Source organism: Eucalyptus grandis, chromosome 5 (genome assembly GCF_016545825.1).
Source record: "Eucalyptus grandis isolate ANBG69807.140 chromosome 5, ASM1654582v1, whole genome shotgun sequence".
Taxonomy (NCBI): Eukaryota; Viridiplantae; Streptophyta; class Magnoliopsida; order Myrtales; family Myrtaceae; genus Eucalyptus; species Eucalyptus grandis.
The window spans coordinates 648,232-664,901 of NC_052616.1; the positions used below are offsets into that span (position 1 = coordinate 648,232).

Below are 16,670 nucleotides of genomic sequence, written 5' to 3' on the forward strand. Positions count from 1 at the left end.
GATCACGCCGAGGCGGAACGGGTGACTGAGAGGGGGAACAGTACAGTGCTGCACTGGCGAAACATGTGCAGAAAGAGAGTTTTCATGGCATCCCGCGTCCGTTCATGTGGAGCATGGCACTTTTTGAAAAAGGTCCCTCTGTTCTTCGGAGGAGACCCATGTATTTTATCATATCGAGGTCGAGGACACAAGGGGGTTCTCGAGAAAAATGGTCCTTTCGACTGAGGAGAGATGCTAATTAGTCACTCCAAAGTGGTCCCAAAGTTTCGAGCTTTTGGACTGGTTAGCGAACTCGGTCCATTCGTGGAGTGCCCATGCCATCAATCTGCTAAATCAACTTAAAAAAATTAGCTATTTTCCAGTGAACTTCCGTCTCATCTCTTTCTCTCTTCCCTTTCTGTTGCCCTCGATCGGGTTCGAACTTCGAAGTCCCAAGATCATCTGGGACCTGATTGGATTTTCCTTTCCACACACCCACCACCGACTGGCGCGACCAAAGAGTTGATTTTGACGAACACCCGGGTACGCGTTTTGAGATCAAAAGAAGGAAAATCGAATGAAGTCATGCCGACGTCATCCCCACTTCATCAAAACGTCCACAGCATGAAACAGCTCCCCCACCACCACCACCATCACCACCACCATCACCACCACCACCACCACCACCACCGTTCCTAGTGCTCTGCCTACTACACATGCCAAGTTGCCAACACCCCTTTCCCCAACTGCCAGAAACATGCATCCTCAAAAACGCTGCCGACTTCTTGCACTCCACCAGTTCCCCAAAAAAAGAAAAAAAAAAGTTAAAACAGAGTAATTGCGGCAATAAAAAAAATATGTATAAATCACAAGCAGACTTTTCCTCCAATAATTTGACGGATGAGGGAGAGGGCGACTCGCTTGCCCCGTCGTTTGCCCCGACCTTTCCCTTTTTTTTATTACAAATCTCGAACGGATCGAGGAAAAGCGCTCGGAATCGTTTTTCTTTATTTTCACTTTGTACGCACTCGTTCTTAAAAAAATGTACGGGTGACGTAGCTCGATTATCGATACAAAATTTCACATACTATTTAAATTTATTTATTTTTGATTTGGTGAGCATTGCGATTATAATATAAGAGAGCGAAGGCAGGGGGGGAGATCGCAATCGGAGGAGCCGACTGCTGAAAAAGCAAAGTTAGGATGAAAAGGAAGGGGGGGGGTGGAGCGAAACCCATTAAATTATTTAATTTAATCGGAATTTAATCGTCACAAGATAAGCATTCCTTTTTTATATATGTTTAAGAGCACGTCGCGGTGGTGGGCCCCGTTCCCCCACCCACCCAAACGAGTGCAAGCTTCCCTAAAGCGACTTTCCCAAATATTTTCTTTTTTTCTTTTAAAGTAAAAAAAAAAATATTCTCATTTGGATAAAAGTCCTCACAAACTCTCAAATTATATTTATTTCAAACTATTTTATAACTAAAAAAAAACTCCAAACTTGTACCTATATAAGTGACATATTTATCTTTAAAAACCTAAATTTATATCCGCAAGACACTTTTCACAAAAAAAAAAAGTTTGAGACTTTTGACAAATGTGTTGCAAAAATTAAAGTTCAGGTTTTTTTTGTGTACAGAAAAGAGTACGGGGTTTTGGAATTTTGGGCGTCACAAAAAATAAAATAAGATAAATGTGTTACTCTAGACAAAACTTGGAGTTGTTTTTTTTTTTGGTTGTTGTTGTTATAATTGGAGTCATTAATCGAACGGGAATATAAAATTAGATTATGTCGGTGAATTCGGAGATTTTTGACGGGGCTCTGGACTCGAGCTGAAGAGCTGTACAAAAGGTCGTCTCTCTCTCTCTCTCTTTCGCTAAGCCAAGCTTTCTTCTGCGTCTTCATCTTCAACGGCGGACTCTACAGTTCTTCTTCTTCTTCTTCTTCGTCGGCGAGAGAGAGAGAGAGAGAGAAGGTGCGGAGAGAGATTGGTAGAGAGATGAACGGGAGGGAGGCGGTGGGGACAATGGAGGCGCAGTACATACAGAGGCACCACCGCCACGACCCCCGCGACCACCAGTGCACCTCCGCCCTCTTCAAGCACATCAAAGCCCCCGTCAACTTGGTACGCCTTCCTCTCTCCCCTAATCTCCCTCCCTGTCCGATCGCCGGCTCTTCCCGTTCCGCCGGCGGATGGCGGATGGTGTGGATCTGACGCGTTCGAGCATTTCGATGGATTTGGGCCGAATCGCGGGCTGTCTCGATCGTTTGTCTCGGAATCGAATGACGAGCTCCGGGAGATGATGGATGGATGATGATCCGATTCGAGTGATTCTGCTATTGGAGAGTGGGGAGCGGCGCGCGTTGATCGTTTTGGGGATTCCTTTGTTGATTCTTTGCGTTGGTGTGTGTCAGGTGTGGTCTCTCGTGAGGAGATTCGACCAGCCCCAGAAGTACAAGCCCTTCATCAGCCGATGCACCATGAGGGGGGAGCTCGGGATCGGGAGCGTGCGCGAAGTTAATGTGAAGTCCGGTCTTCCTGCCACCACCAGCACGGAGAGGTTGGAGCTCCTTGACGATGAGGAGCACATTCTCGGCGTTCGGATTGTCGGCGGCGATCACAGGCTAAGGGTAATACTTCCATGTCATCTACCTCGAGCTTCTCTTGGGCATTTTCGTTGCTATCCACGTTTTCTGAAGTTTATGATTTGGTAGTGTCTTTTATCATCATGTGGTTTGGACAGGACATGACACCGGCTTCTCTCTCTTGTCTTTCGTTAGTTCTGTGGCTTTCTAAATCTGATCCCTTTTGTCACTCTTTCATTTTCTCTTTTTCCTTTTTTGGCCTCATTTGGTATCCTTTTGAAGAATCTGACTCTGTATTCTAGGACAATTTCCTGACCGGTTCAAATTGCAGAGCCTGACCTTCTTCCTCTGGTTTCAGCTCCACAGAAAACTGCCTTTTACAGGGGCTGTGCCCTGCAATGTTTTTATGCCGACTTTCCTCGCTAAAGAATTGCTAATCTTTTAAAGGTAGAATCGAATCTGTTTGACCAAAGGGGAGCCTCTTATGAAGGATATGGCATGAACGAAGTAAATTTGCAGCGCTACCGCCACGCTTGGATCGATAATAGTCTAGGTCACGTGCCTGCATGGACATAAAAGTGTTTGTTCTAGTGTTATTTCCCATTTTATATATTGATTGTAGTGATAAATGGAAATACAAAGCATCGATTTCATCATGCACTGTCTGAAGTTGCTGCCGATAGCTTGCAAGTTCCTTACACTTTTTTTTGCCTTGCAGAATTATTCATCAGTAATGACGGTCCATCCGGAGGTCATCGATGGGAGACCAGGGACGCTGGTAATTGAATCTTTTGTGGTAGATGTGCCTGAAGGGAACACGAGGGATGAGACGTGCTACTTTGTTGAGGCCTTGATCAGGTGCAATCTGAAATCTCTGGCTGATGTCTCAGAGAGGATGGCTGTGCAGGACCGGACGGAACCCATCGATCGGTTTTGAACTAGATGGCTAGTGCTGCGGTGCCGGAGAGTTTGGATCCTGAGAGCTCCCTAATGTTAAACCATCCATCCAAGTTGTCAGAAGTGCCGGTTGCATCGATGGCTGCTATATGTCTTTTGGAAATAGTTATGCTATTCGTGAGCTTGTGCTTTGCCAGTATGTTCTTCTCACTTTGCAGTTATCTGCAAATTAGAGTCCTACAAAGGCTTTTGTATGCATTTGTTGAATGGAGTGGATGGTTCCTTTTTGCCCTGAATATTACTAGGTATTTGTTCTGTGGTGCTTATGCAATGGTATGTAAATATCAATATCAGATACCCTTATTTTCTATGGGAATATGTGATTTCACACCTTTCAGGACAGGAGTGCAGAGTCTTTCGTTTGAGGCTGTTGTACTAGCTTGCAAGTATTTGATCATGTTATAGTCACTTGATGTTATTACTGCGCGACTTCCCTGTTGACACCCGTTAGGCTACAAGCAAAGAAGCTTTGTCCATAGTCGAGAAGGATTATGTCCTCCAACCAAAATTTTATTTGAAAAATGAAATAGATTAGTTCCAGCAACCCGGTTCCATGATGAAGTCGTTTTGCCATGCTGTATTGAATCATTGATACGGCTACAGTTTTGAGTGTTCTAATGTTCTGACGCATTAAGATTCTTTGCGTTAATCTAGGCACGTTCCATGTTCTTCTCGACTTGGGTTCTTCAAAAGTCAACGAAAGTGTAGCAGCATCTTTCTCTAATGTGCCAGATGATTATGATAAGTCAACTTTTTGAGCTCTTTGACCAAAAAAGGAAAAAAAAAAAAAAAAAAAAACTCTCAGAGCTCCCTTTGGAGAACGAATGGAGTTGGGAAGAAGGACATCACAAAGGTTTTTCAGCCTAATCGTAAAGCCAAGTACGACCGATTTGATAGAAGATTTGACATACATACTGTGGGAATTCAGGACTGCTTCTGGAGTGAAGTACGCATATCGGAGTTTTCTAGACGTTCCTCAAACCTAACTCTCAACGATTGCCGGAAGAATCCAGAGATGAATTGACAAATTCAATAGAAGATTGCCGTACATACTGTGGGAATTGAAAAGCTTCTGAAGTGAAGTACGCATATCAGAGTTTTGTAGACGTTCCTCGATCCAAACTCTCCATGATTGCCGTAAGAAGAGATGAATTGATGATAAGTATTATCGTGCAGCACTCGATTTGGCATCGACATCTCAAGAACCAAGCTCATGATTTCGGGCGTTGTCTGTCGGTATAATTTATGAACCTAGTCACCTTCACATGTACAGAGGTTATGCATAGTTCCATAGGGAAACATGTACGAAGATCCATCGATAGAGAAACCCACTTATTAGCTGTCCAGCATGTTGATCTTGCTGGACTAAATTTATTGGTGGAAGATTTTCTGTTTTCATCCTTGGCATTGACTGTTATTATTTATTAACAAGAACATACTATAATTGGCACATCTTGACAGCTGGCTCAGCCATTTAGAACGTGTAACTTTTTCGTCTAGACCATAATCATAGATTACCACCTATAATAAATCGAAGAATATATCAACAAGACCACTTTCAGGAACAGGGGGAACTGCTGGCGTGAAGCTGAAAAATTGGGAGCACAACAGTACTTAATAGAAGGAACTTTAGACTAGTTCTTACCGGCTGCGCCTGGTCTTCCATAAGAGATTTCCAGTGTGCTCTTATAAGAGCTTCAGAGCTCTAGTTTGAATCATTGGCAGCAAAATGTCAACTGATGCACAGATAGATACAGAGAGGGAGGGAGGGAGAGGGAGGGAGGCAAATCGGTTGATCACACCCCTTCAAGAGCCACCAGCCTGCTAAGTTAGTTGAGCCCATAAAAGGGAGGTCAAGTTGGAAGCCCTTGAGGGGGAGTGAACGACCACTGCCTCGCAGACCATACATTGAGGCAGAATTGTGCCTTCATCCGTGAACAGACTCATCTCACGCAACTTGATAAGAGCTACAAACTCTAGTACCTGTGGGAAGTTCTCTTGGCCATACTGACTCGGAGGAGGGCTGGTCCTCTTTATGGGCCATCAATAAGCATGTGCATGCATATGTCCGTGTATGGACGTGGACAACAGAGAGAGAGAGAGAGAGAGGCGGGCTAGGGCCTACAAATCTGGGGCAATTCATGCAGGTGGCATAATCAAATCCTTCCTGCAAACTGGTGGGTCAGTCCCATTCCACATGGACCAAGCACAGTTTCCAAATTGCCATAGCATAGTCAATCCAACTGAAGAAAGAATAAAGCAGTGTAAGCATCTCAACCGCATCCATTACCTCTTTCAACTCCATTGATAAAGATATTCTCCATATTCAGCAAGAACAAATCGCAAGTTGGGATTATATTTGATCATGTGTTTCATCCATCATCTGCCCATATTCTTAGATTCGCCCCATAGCCATTGTCATGTTATCCAGCTTGCCTCAACTGCATCCAATCCAAGATGTACAAGCTTAAAAGAAACATTAGTATGCGACTTAAATTGACAAAAAGAACAAAGATTGTCTGCTCAATTAATTCCAAAAAATTTACGATAAAGCTAATCTGATTTTAATTGCTGTTATACTCTTCCTACCTAACCCTTTCTTACTTCACAACAGTTGTCTTTTCTGTTATTCCACCAGAACACTGAACTTCGGTAGCGCCAAGTATCTATGTTGATGTGTAGGCTTTTCCCTACATGAAAAAATTGCCATAAAACATTTTTTTGTCATGTCTCAGTCATGACTATCTCCTAGTAGCGCAATCAGCCCATGATTATACTGACCCCAGCAATACTAAATTGTCGTGGGAAATGATCTGCGGCGTCTTAAAGCCCTTCCTCTTCCCAGAGAGACTGGAAAGAATAACAAAGGAAACAAATTGAGTTGTCAGTAGAAAACACACAGAAAAGTGAGCGTCCAGCCTCCCTAAATTAACGATTATCTAGTCACACAACTGTCTTTTCGCCCTGTATTCCTTCTAATAGTTATAGGTGGTGACTCCACAAGAAAAACTTGAGGCCCAGGTCTTGCCATATTCATCCACTGGGCTTGGGACAAACAACTATGGAAGAAGCATCTCTAACATTCTAATGATGGTTGGGACAAACAAAGCTTCAATATTTAAAACAGTGCAAGTCCATTGGAAAAAGTGAATGAATCAAAGTTGTTGTTGTCATCGAAAAACAAATTATTTAGGAACAAAAGTCGTGCCAAAACTTTAAAAAAGATTAGATACCAAAAGATTTCAGATACCCAAAAATTATAGGCATGCTAGTTTCTATTGACAGTGGCCAAATCATAATGTGGTTTTGAAACTTCCAATTTGATAATGCAGTGGCTTTTAGTGAGGGGTTTAGGCACAACATAGGGTGCATGCACCGTATCAACCATATAACCATCATCAAAATCATTGTGCATAGCCCAGCTGGAATCACAATCCTAGATCAAGATCGGATGACTATGAACTCTTTAACTTTTTTTTTCCTGTCAGGTTCAAGAATTCCTATGACTAGAAAGTCTTTAGTGCTGGTCATTCACAAAAGACAGTAGTAAATAGTTGTGTACAAAAAAGCTTGGGTTGAAACCTTAAAGACACAACAAGAGAGGCCACTTGGCAAGATTACTGCATGTTCATATATAAATTCTGCAGTGCTTTATCTCATGAAAAACCTGTAGGAGCAATTGGCTTCTCAAATTTCCTGTCCTTTGGTATTGATCAACACAGAATTATGACGGAGTTATTTATTACCAATAATTATGTTACTTCACCAGGCATCATCAGAAAATTCCAGGACAAGACATAGGCCATGCTCAGAGACTTTGTTCGTGTTCATTTATGATGAACACTGACGTGCAACTCTTCTCTTCTTTGAGCTCTCATAAATGCTCTTTAAAGTATGAGAGGTCTTTGGTTTGATTACAAAAGAATTTTGGACGATAACGTAATCTCTTTGAAATAGACTATTAAGGACAGTAATTGACGTTAAGAGTCTTGTAAATCACCTATAGGTGGGAGGACACTGTGGACTGCATCCTGCTTCAAAGGACTCCAGGACACACCTTCTGTAAATAGACTCTTCAATCATATATTATCATAGAAATTCTACCAGCGTTCTCTAGGACGACCATCAGGAAATGTGGGAACATAAAGCTTTTCTTCATTCTTTGTGGAGTTACCAGTCTGCTGAATTGACTTGGCGATACCAACCTTCACGACACTGCCATCTTCATCAAAATCTGGTGGTGTATCTTCATCTTCCTCAGTCCAATCATCCTCATAATTGCCATCAAAGTCGTCATCCTCGCTGTCATCACCATCTTCACCTTCAATCATCAAGTCACCAACATCCGACCAGTCTTCACCACCCTCCTCATCACTTGCATCTTTTCGCTCTGGCATTAGGTCTGCTCTATCGTCATCCTTCTTGGAAACAACCTTCCTTGGATATCGAGGGACAGCAACAAGAGACCGAAACTTCTCCTTGATAAGCAACAGGCGATCCTTCTCTACTAAATGGGATCCATGGTATGCTTCCCTCAGGAATACCGAGTCCCTGTCCCCTTTTAGAGATACATAAAACATGTCCGGATGCCTTATCAGCATACCCCTCAGCTGCTGCGAGAATCTAAATTCCTCCCTAAAATGAGTGAGGTGATCTACAAGAGTTCTCTTCTCAACAGTGAGGCTCAAAATCTCATGGACAACCCCACAGGCGTGCTTCTCTTTCTCTGGCATACCTGACTGCAATGCCGAGAAATCAGAGTAAGGGGATATATACGGCATATATCTAAATTTATGAATCCTCTTCATCTCACCCCTAGACAAGACCAGACCCTTGGGCAACATCACTCTATTGAACTTCGGCGGCCTATCAATGATCAAATTCTTCTCTTCAATCTCTCTCGCTCGGTTATCCTCTTCAGCAAGCTGCACAGCAGATACTGCGAGCTCGGGATCCCAATGGGTTAGCTCCAAAGCTGGGCCTCGCGAGGTCGCTACGACTTTGAAGTACTGTGGATACCGGTGGCAGATCGTATCGCGGAATTCTAATGGAAGCCCCAGATCAGTCCTCAAATGCGCAATCTTCTCGAGTAAAATGCGCTTCTCCAGAGACATCATGAGCAATTTTCTCAACTTGACTACCAACAGATCCTCCATCTCACCCCTCACCTTCAACTCCTCGAGATAAAGCCTTTCTGCTTCAGGGGTCAACTTGAACTTCAAAGAATAAACCCCTTCTTCCAAAATTTCAAACACACCAGGAAACTTCCTCAACAAAGCGATCAATCGCCGTTTCTTATCCAACCCAAGAGCCCTCTTGTGCCTACCTAGTTCCTTCAGCGACATTGTCCAGTCGGGTTGGCTCACAAGAATCTTCCTAATCTTGAGGACCAGTTTCAACTTCTTGTCTCTTTGTATCACATTATCAAAGGAGAGCTCCTTCCTTCTTTTCACCCCAGCCCTCACTGGACAAGAAGTTCTTACTGGGTGTCCCGGATTCGCGCTGTTCTCTCGCAAAATCAAAGCTTTGCCCAAAAATGGAGTCTTTTCCGGATGATACGGGGAGCATGAGGCGCGCGGTTTCAAGGGCAATCTGGGTTTTTCGAGAAGAGAGAAGGGAAGAGGAGTTGAGGGCTGAAGCAGCAGTCTCTGTTCCATGCCAGGTTCATCGAAGGGAAGGGATAATGCAGACGCTTCCCAAACTGAGGAGGAGGGAAATTTCCGGAGATGGAGCTGAGCTGAGCTGAGCTGAGCGAGGAACCGCAGCCGATGAGATTAATCCTTATTCCTTACAAATAGATTTTTCCTGTAATATAAACACGTGATTCGGATTTCATTTTAGAAATAAGTGAGAACTCATGATGAAATTTCTTGTGATTAAAGAAATTTCCAAGAACCTTTTAACTTCAGCTTGTAATTTTTAGGATGCTCACGGTTGTCTTCAATGATTTTTTGGGATAAATACACAAATAATTTTTGAATTTTGACCCAATTCAATACAATTTTTGAACTTTTCATTTGTTGAATATAATCTCTAAACTTTGCATAAATTTTTTATTTGGTATTTATTCAATATAGTCATGGGACAAATGTTATCTCTGAACTTGAATTATTGAATCAATGACTAAATTGAATATTTACAAAAAATTCAAGATTCACGTTGAACAAATTAAAAATCTAACATTAGACTAAAGTTTAAGTACCACATTGCACATTAAAACAAAATTCATAAATTATTAATTTCATTTTCCCTAATTTATTAGGGATAATGAGAAATATGCTAAAAAAGAATTCTATAATAATATTTTCCACTTTGTTTTATTAATGGCACGACAATTATTAAAAAATGAGGAATTTTATAGAAGTGCAGAAATCTATAGTGTCAAAACTGAATAAGGGGAAACATTTAAGTGTTAAAAGTGTTAAAATCGGATAAAAATGAATCACTTAGGTCCTACATGTTTGTGTTCTTTTTATCTGTTCATGAATAGATTTTCATTTTTTTTTCCCGAGAAAAAAAAAGTAAACGCGTTTGTTTACGTTTTTGTTTAAAATTTTTTTTGTTAGAACAAAATTAGAACGGAAATAAGAAACAAAAAAAAAAATTTGTTCTAGAAACATTTTGAAGAACAAATTTTTCTCTCATCTCTTTTCTTCTCTTTTTTTTTTCTTCTTTTTCTTCTTCTTTTTTTCTTTGGTGGTCTTGACCTCGACCATGGTTGGCGACCGGCTGTCAAGGGCCAGCGAGGCCGAGCATCGCCGGCCCTTGGCGAGACTTGGCCTCGCCTTGGCTAGGCAAGCTCGGGCTTGCCCAACCATGGCGAGGTTGTCGCCAAAAGAAGAAAAAAAGAAAAAAGAAAAAATAAATTTAAAAATTTAAAAATTAAAAGAAACAAAAAAAGAATATAAACTTACCAAACGTATTTCTATTCATTTTTTATTCCCGAAACAAGTTTACAAAACGCGTCTTTCTAATCAAAAATTGTTTCGACGAGAGAAGTATAAAATAACATCGTTTTGCACGACAACATAACTAGATAAGTCAAAAAAGACGTAATTTTTTCTTAGATTTAAATTTTAATATAAATAGTGATTAAAAGAAATTTAAAACTTAAAAAAGGATGATGGCAGAACACTTCAGTGAAGATTGCATAAGCCCTCGCCGCTACCACCAATAAGAGCCAATGACAATGGGAGGAGGGTCGATTAGGGTCGCAGGCCTTAGGCAGGGGCTGGCAACCTTAGCTGATTGGTAGTGAGGGCTTGCAAGCCTTCACCTAGATTTGGGGCGAGGGTTGCGGTCCTCCTCTAGATCTGGTGAGGGTTGTCGGCTCTCGCTTACCTTGGTCAAGGGTTGCCGTTGGTCATGGCCTAGCAATCTTGGCTGACTCTCTCCCCATTGTCACAAAGTGAGAAGGCATCGATGAGAGCTTGCACAACTCTCACCAGAGTGTTTTGCGATATTCCCTTTTTATATTTTTAGTTTAATTTTAATTAATGTTTATATTAAAATTCACTGCAAAACAATGTTGTTTTTGCTTTTCTTTACTAACTCAACTTTCCGGCTAACGACATAAGCAAGTTAAATTATAAATAATAAAAAATGTCACGTAAGATTTTCTGGAACCTTTGCAAGAATAAACATTACAATGTCTCAATTTTTTTTAAAAGTGGCATATATATATTGTAACTCTTAACACTTTAAGTGTCATTCCGTACTCAGTTTTGGCAGTTACAAGCCACTTGACCTAGTTATTGAGAGCATTGATTCAATTTTCGGTTCCATAAAAATGAAATCGATGATTTTCGGTTCAGTTTATCCCGGGATGGAATCGGATTGGACTGGACCGATTCTTTTTTTAAAATATAATTTTTAATCTCTTAAAAATAGCAATAAACCATGAAATTATAAATTTTTAACTTTTTTTTTGCTAAGTCTCTGTTCCATTAGATCGGACTGGACCATTCGGTTTGGGATTGGGACTGGTCCCATCTGGTTTCTGATGTTAAGACTGTCCAATCTGGTCCTCAATCAGAATCAGTCTTTCCAATCTAGTTTCCGGTTATCGCGTGGAACGGACTGAATCGGGAACTTATCGCCCCTAACTCGCGCTGTACTTCTGCCGTATTTCAAATGAAAACTTTTCGTGCCTTTCGGTTTTATTAATAATACGAATTTTCACAGTCGCCCGAGTCATGAACTTGAGAGCTCGACTCAGTTGCCGGAGCTGAAGAGGTGATCCGAGGCGAATGGCGAAGCCGGCGAAGAGACGGGATCGTCGAGACGGACCGGCGGCGGCGCAGAACCGGAAACAACCCGACGCGTCCGCTGAACAGGGCGTGCCGGGCGACTCGGCCTCGGATCGCAAGCTCCTCCTCATCTTCGTCGTGTTCTTCGTACTGTCCCCTGCCGTCGCGGTGCTCGTGTACCGTCTCAAATACGCTCCGGTTGCGGAGGCCCCAGGCTCTTCTGCACGAGGAGGAGCAGGAGGAGGAGGAGGAGGGCTTGTCAAGACTGACGTGACTTACCAGGAAGTTCTCGCTGTAAGTGCCGCTCCGTGAGAGGGGGGAAAGTTTTCATTTTTATTGTTGAATTTTGGTAAAAAAAAAGCAAAGAGGGGAGTTTTGAGTTTTCCCGTGTCGTAATTTCGTGAGGAAATTCAGGAGAATTCTAGGGTCTCCGAGAATGCCTCCCGGCGGAATTTCGGTAATCCAGTGCTTGCTTACATCACCCCATGGTAGGTCCTATTGTCAATCCGGATTTGCTTAATCTATAACGTGGTGTTGATAAGTTCCACTAGAGCTTGCTTTTGTTTCTAGCGTGGAGCTTGTATCAGTTGATTGGTGTGAGATTTTGTGCTTATGGAACAGTTGGTCAATTTGGAATTGTTTCTAATGGTTTGATGAATTGTAAGAGATTGGTCTCTGTTCATATAAAATTGCACGCTTAGAAAATTCTGTGCTTGCGTTTGGTCGACAAATGTAGTTCCTGTTAGCATGGGTAGGATATTGTTGTTGTCATTTAGCTTTTCTGGAGCAATGCACCTAGCTCAACTTAGGTTGCCTCCCAAGTTTCGGATTGGATTTTACTGTACTGGTGCTTCAATCGTTTTCTTCTGGTGTTTGTGAATGTTGAGATGTTATGACTTTTGCTCGAGGGAGATCCTGAACATTAAAAAAATCTGTACTTTGCAGGAACTCAAAGGGCTATGAGATAGCAAAGCGGTTCAACTCCAAGTTTACACATTTGTCTCCTGTGTGGTATGAACTCAAGAGGTATGCCCAACTCCCAGATATTGTTCAGACGTTAGCTATGTTAATTCTAACCCACATCACTTAAGTGCGTGGTTATAATGTGCCTTATTTACATGTAATCTCCCTTAACCTAATAGTTTAAGCTTTTGGGTCACAAACATTCAAACATGGCATTAGAGTCTAAGTCAATATTTGAAATCCTGGCGGTCCTCTCTCAAACTCATTGCTTGTGGTGGGTTACAACAACTTCCTTGCACGATAAGGGTCGCGCTCATTTTGGATATAGAGCCCTGAGCATGTGTAAAGGAGTGGCTTGCATGTGAGGAGTGACAAGTATAATCATGCATCACTTAAACACATGGTCATCATGTGCCTTATATACATATAGTCTTGCTCCACCTAATAGCTTAAGTTTTTGGTTTAGACATTCTAACAAGCTATGTCTGCTAATTTAAGAAGTCTACTTCTCTATTGGTCTCTCAGCTGCCTACAAAACAGATTGATCTCATCTTTCCTTAGAAGTGGCAAGTCCTGAGAGGTTAGAGTGTGGTATTGCCTGGTTTTGCATATCCTCTAATAAGTAACATTGAGAACCGATGTTAGAAAACTGTGTTTAGTTATTTTGTGAAGATACATTTTTATTTTCCATAAATGTCTCCAGAGGCTAGAGTTCATCGTATGTTACTTTAAGAAGAGAACTTTGGAATCTAGAGTGGCAATATAATGATACCCACTCACTTGTAAATTCTCAACCCACAGCCAAGGAAGCAGCTTAACCTTGGATGGGAGACATAATGCTGATGTGGAATGGATCTCAGATCTCAGAAAGAAAGGGGATGCTCAGGTATGGTAATGTTATCATTTAAGACTTCAGGTTAAGTTTGACAAGTTGGATACTTTAATCTTTTAGATTGCTTGCTTGAGAATTCGCTTGGATGTTTACAAATTAGACTTAGTGCTGGCAAAGATGGTTTTAGTTGAGGCATCTAAACTGGTGTACCTTCTACCTTTGCCTACTTTTGAGTTGCCACTTCAAGTTGTACTATAATCTGCAGGGGACCTTTGACCAGAGACCTGTCCATAATTTATGTTTAATTTGTTATATTCTAAGTTCGAGGGTATTGTACTCTGCGCTTTCAACCTAATGGGTCTCTTTGTGATCAGGTTTTACCTAGAGTTGTTCTGGAGGCACTTCCTACAGAGCTGCTCAGGAAGAAGAAGCAGAGGGCTAAGGCTATTCAGCTGATAGTAACCGAGTGCAAGTAAATTTCCTTTGGACTCAGTGGGTTATTTTATTTTATTTTTTAAAAAAGAGTCCCATCACTTGTTAAGTCTTGAATTAGATATCTGTAAGAAATTTACCTTGCAGTTTATATGAGGTTTTACCAACTGGAAGGTGATTTATATAACATGATGTAGAACAATTTCCCCCCTCTCAGCATCATCCTGTCAATTTCCTTGTCCAATCTAATATAAAGAAGGGCCCTTTTGGTTAGATGTTTATAAATATTGGCAATGCTGATACTTGGCATTTATTAACTCTTTAACTGCCCTTTGTCTTTTAGGGAAATGGGTTATGATGGCATTGTGCTAGAATCCTGGTCAAGGTGGGCTGCTTATGGGATCTTAGATGATCCAGAATTGCGGAGTATGGTATGAACTTGCGCTTGAATCAAGAATTCGATCTTGATTATGCAGTTATTCAGATTTTTCTAAAAGCTGTCCTAGTGTATCAGAATTTCGGATTTCTCATGACCAGAATGTTTATACTTGATAGTTTGAATGATTTGTCTATTTTGTAATGCTGAGTTGATGTAGCCTGCTTCAACTGTAGCTAGATAAATCTTTCAATATAGTCCCTATGAGCTCCAACGATACGGTATTCTGATCCTTTTGTCTTGAAGAATCTGCGGTCTTGGATGTAGGCACTCCAATTCATACAAGTACTTGGACGTGCACTTCATTCTGTCAGCTTGGAGAGGAGCGGGGGAAAAAACTTGCAGTTGGTCTATGTAATAGGTCCCCCACGTTCGAAAGAGCTAGAAATGCATGACTTCGGGCCAGCAGATCTTCAAAGCTTGGATGGTGCTGTAGATGGCTATTCTCTTATGACTTATGATTTCTCAGGCCCTAATAATCCTGGTCCTAATGCCCCTTTGAAGTGGATTCATTTCGTAATGCGGCTGCTTCTAGGTACTGGTGGGGATAAAGGACTTGGCCACAAAATATTTGTGGGTCTCAACTTCTATGGAAATGATTTTGACCTTTCCGGAGGTACTTAATATTCCTCAATCAATTAGTATACTGTTGCTAATGGTGTTGAAAGAGATACATGCATGAGGTGACAATTTGTATCCCAGTACCTCTTCAGAGAAAATTGTTGTGTCTGACTTCCAAGACTTAGTAGGTACTATGGATGGGCTAGGCTCATTCTATATCTGAACTTATCTGTGATTTGGGTTAAAGTGCTAGTGTTTTGAGGAAAAATGGTTTTGTGACATCATTCAGATGGACCAGTTTCATAAGTCGTTTTATCTAGAAATTGATCTCAGGGGTATCTGCCCTGGTGAATTTTAGACGTGATTCACTGATACAGACCCTGTCAAGTTATTTATCATCTTGGTCCTCTTTATTTTTGGGTAGTATCTTGGTCTTTTTGGTTGTTCTATTTGTATCATAACTTTTTCTCCAAGTCACCTAGGGATTCCTCTACTCTCCAAAGTTTCTCAAGAAAGTGTCAAGAAGAAGCACTCACATATTCAGGTGAACTCCGGTTTGATTTTTGTTGAATTCCTGGTTTAGGTGGTGGAGCAGTTACCGGAGCAGATTACTTGTCTCTGCTGGAAAAGCACAAGCCTTTACTGCGGTGGGAAAAGAACAGTGAGGAGCACTTCTTCGTGTACACTGATCAAAACAATGCCAAACATGCAGTTTTCTACCCATCATTGATGTCAATATTCCTCCGCCTAGAGGAAGCACGTCATTGGGGAGCTGGCATCTCAATTTGGGAAATAGGGCAAGGACTTGATTACTTTTACGATCTTCTTTAGAACCTTGGCTTCACAGTGTTCTGTCCTGATTCTTGGAAGGTATAGAAATCTGCCAAAATGCCTTTCAATGGTTTTTTGACTCCGAAGGAATTGTCTTTTTTCCAGTCGAATGTCTGGTCTTATAATTTGCAGAGGTGTGATGGCTCACAACCATGCCATTGCAATCTGAAAGGCACAAATGCTGGGAAGAGATGTGACAGGATCATCAATCTCAATGTGCAAGCTCATATTGTTACAATGGCTTAAGATTGAGTTTCCCTTATTCCAGCAATATTCTTTCCTCATAAATTTTTCCCGTGACTGTTCTAGTTGTGCGATTGCTAAGCGGGTGCTGCTGCTATGGATTATGCGCAGATGACTGATTTCTGCTAGTGCTATCTATCTAGTGAAAGAGGCCAGTCATTGTAACCGAAAAACAAAGAAAGCAAGGAGTCAGGTCACAGCAGGTGCTTGCAGCATCAATAATGAAATTTTGCTCTAGACCGCCACAAATCGCTCTCGCTTTTGTTTGGGCTGATGACAACATAATGCATGGACTAGCTGAATAAAGCCTTCCTCTCTACTTCTTTTTCTGCAGTTTTGAGGGCGCTGATGCTTCTTTTTCTTGCGTCCCAAATTTGCCCTTTCATCTTCTTAAGAGGCGAGTTCAGTAGACAAGGTGATTTTTTTTCCCTTGATGACTTGTTCTAGGTGGATGTTGTCTCGTGGTGAACACCTTTTGTTTTCCACTATAAGGTCCTCTTTGGTTCAGTATTCCCAAGGGGCTTTAAGCTTCGAAAGACACATTGGGAAAAAATTTAATTGTAAAAATTTAGGTATTTGATTCAGCATTTGAAAGTGTTC

The 16,670-nt window shown here is 41.5% G+C and overlaps 3 protein-coding genes across 8 annotated transcripts; 2 read left to right on the top strand and 1 right to left on the bottom strand.

Annotated features, from left to right (window-relative positions):
• The first annotated feature begins 1,788 nt into the window (after nucleotides 1-1,788).
• LOC104443371 (abscisic acid receptor PYL3) lies at nucleotides 1,789-3,865 on the top strand. The gene is made up of 3 exons (XM_010056725.3): nucleotides 1,789-2,105; nucleotides 2,396-2,611; nucleotides 3,285-3,865. The coding sequence occupies exons 1-3, from the start codon at nucleotides 1,980-1,982 to the stop codon at nucleotides 3,501-3,503; spliced, it is 561 nt and encodes a 186-aa protein (XP_010055027.1). The 5' UTR covers nucleotides 1,789-1,979; the 3' UTR covers nucleotides 3,504-3,865.
• Nucleotides 3,866-4,520: 655 nt separating this feature from the next.
• On the bottom strand, nucleotides 4,521-9,277 carry LOC104443373 (protein WHAT'S THIS FACTOR 1 homolog, chloroplastic). Of its 6 annotated transcripts, none has more exons than XM_039312658.1 (4): nucleotides 7,524-9,277; nucleotides 6,305-6,373; nucleotides 6,113-6,213; nucleotides 4,521-5,964 (listed from the first exon to the last, which is right to left on the bottom strand). In XM_039312658.1, exon 1 carries the CDS (start codon nucleotides 9,178-9,180, stop codon nucleotides 7,624-7,626), a length of 1,557 nt encoding a protein of 518 aa, XP_039168592.1. In that variant the 5' UTR covers nucleotides 9,181-9,277; the 3' UTR covers nucleotides 4,521-5,964; nucleotides 6,113-6,213; nucleotides 6,305-6,373; nucleotides 7,524-7,623. The 6 variants fall into 6 exon arrangements, with proteins under 6 accessions (XP_039168592.1, XP_039168596.1, XP_039168594.1 ...); XM_039312662.1 differs by having other exon boundaries at nucleotides 4,521-5,690; nucleotides 5,814-6,213; XM_039312660.1 differs by having other exon boundaries at nucleotides 4,521-5,697; nucleotides 5,814-6,213.
• A 2,281-nt stretch (nucleotides 9,278-11,558) lies between these two features.
• LOC120293283 (chitinase domain-containing protein 1) lies at nucleotides 11,559-16,319 on the top strand. Its single transcript, XM_039312349.1, has 8 exons — nucleotides 11,559-12,066; nucleotides 12,187-12,260; nucleotides 12,718-12,798; nucleotides 13,537-13,621; nucleotides 13,942-14,039; nucleotides 14,343-14,430; nucleotides 14,703-15,051; nucleotides 15,580-16,319. The coding sequence occupies exons 1-8, from the start codon at nucleotides 11,773-11,775 to the stop codon at nucleotides 15,825-15,827; spliced, it is 1,317 nt and encodes a 438-aa protein (XP_039168283.1). The 5' UTR covers nucleotides 11,559-11,772; the 3' UTR covers nucleotides 15,828-16,319.
• The last annotated feature ends 351 nt before the right edge of the window (nucleotides 16,320-16,670 follow it).

Bases quoted from the DNA above. Each gene is read 5' to 3' on its own strand.
- LOC104443371 (XM_010056725.3), top strand. From the start codon at position 1,980: ATGAACGGGAGGGAGGCGGTGGGGACAATGGAGGCGCAGTACATACAG. The intron at 2,106-2,395 runs GTACGCCTTCCT...GGTGTGTGTCAG, and splicing joins TCAAAGCCCCCGTCAACTTG to GTGTGGTCTCTCGTGAGGAG. The intron at 2,612-3,284 runs GTAATACTTCCA...TTTGCCTTGCAG, and splicing joins GCGGCGATCACAGGCTAAGG to AATTATTCATCAGTAATGAC.
- LOC120293283 (XM_039312349.1), top strand. From the start codon at position 11,773: ATGGCGAAGCCGGCGAAGAGACGGGATCGTCGAGACGGACCGGCGGCG. The intron at 12,067-12,186 runs GTAAGTGCCGCT...GAGGAAATTCAG, and splicing joins CTTACCAGGAAGTTCTCGCT to GAGAATTCTAGGGTCTCCGA. The intron at 12,261-12,717 runs GTAGGTCCTATT...TGTACTTTGCAG, and splicing joins CTTGCTTACATCACCCCATG to GAACTCAAAGGGCTATGAGA.
- LOC104443373 (XM_010056730.3), bottom strand. From the start codon at position 9,180: ATGGAACAGAGACTGCTGCTTCAGCCCTCAACTCCTCTTCCCTTCTCT.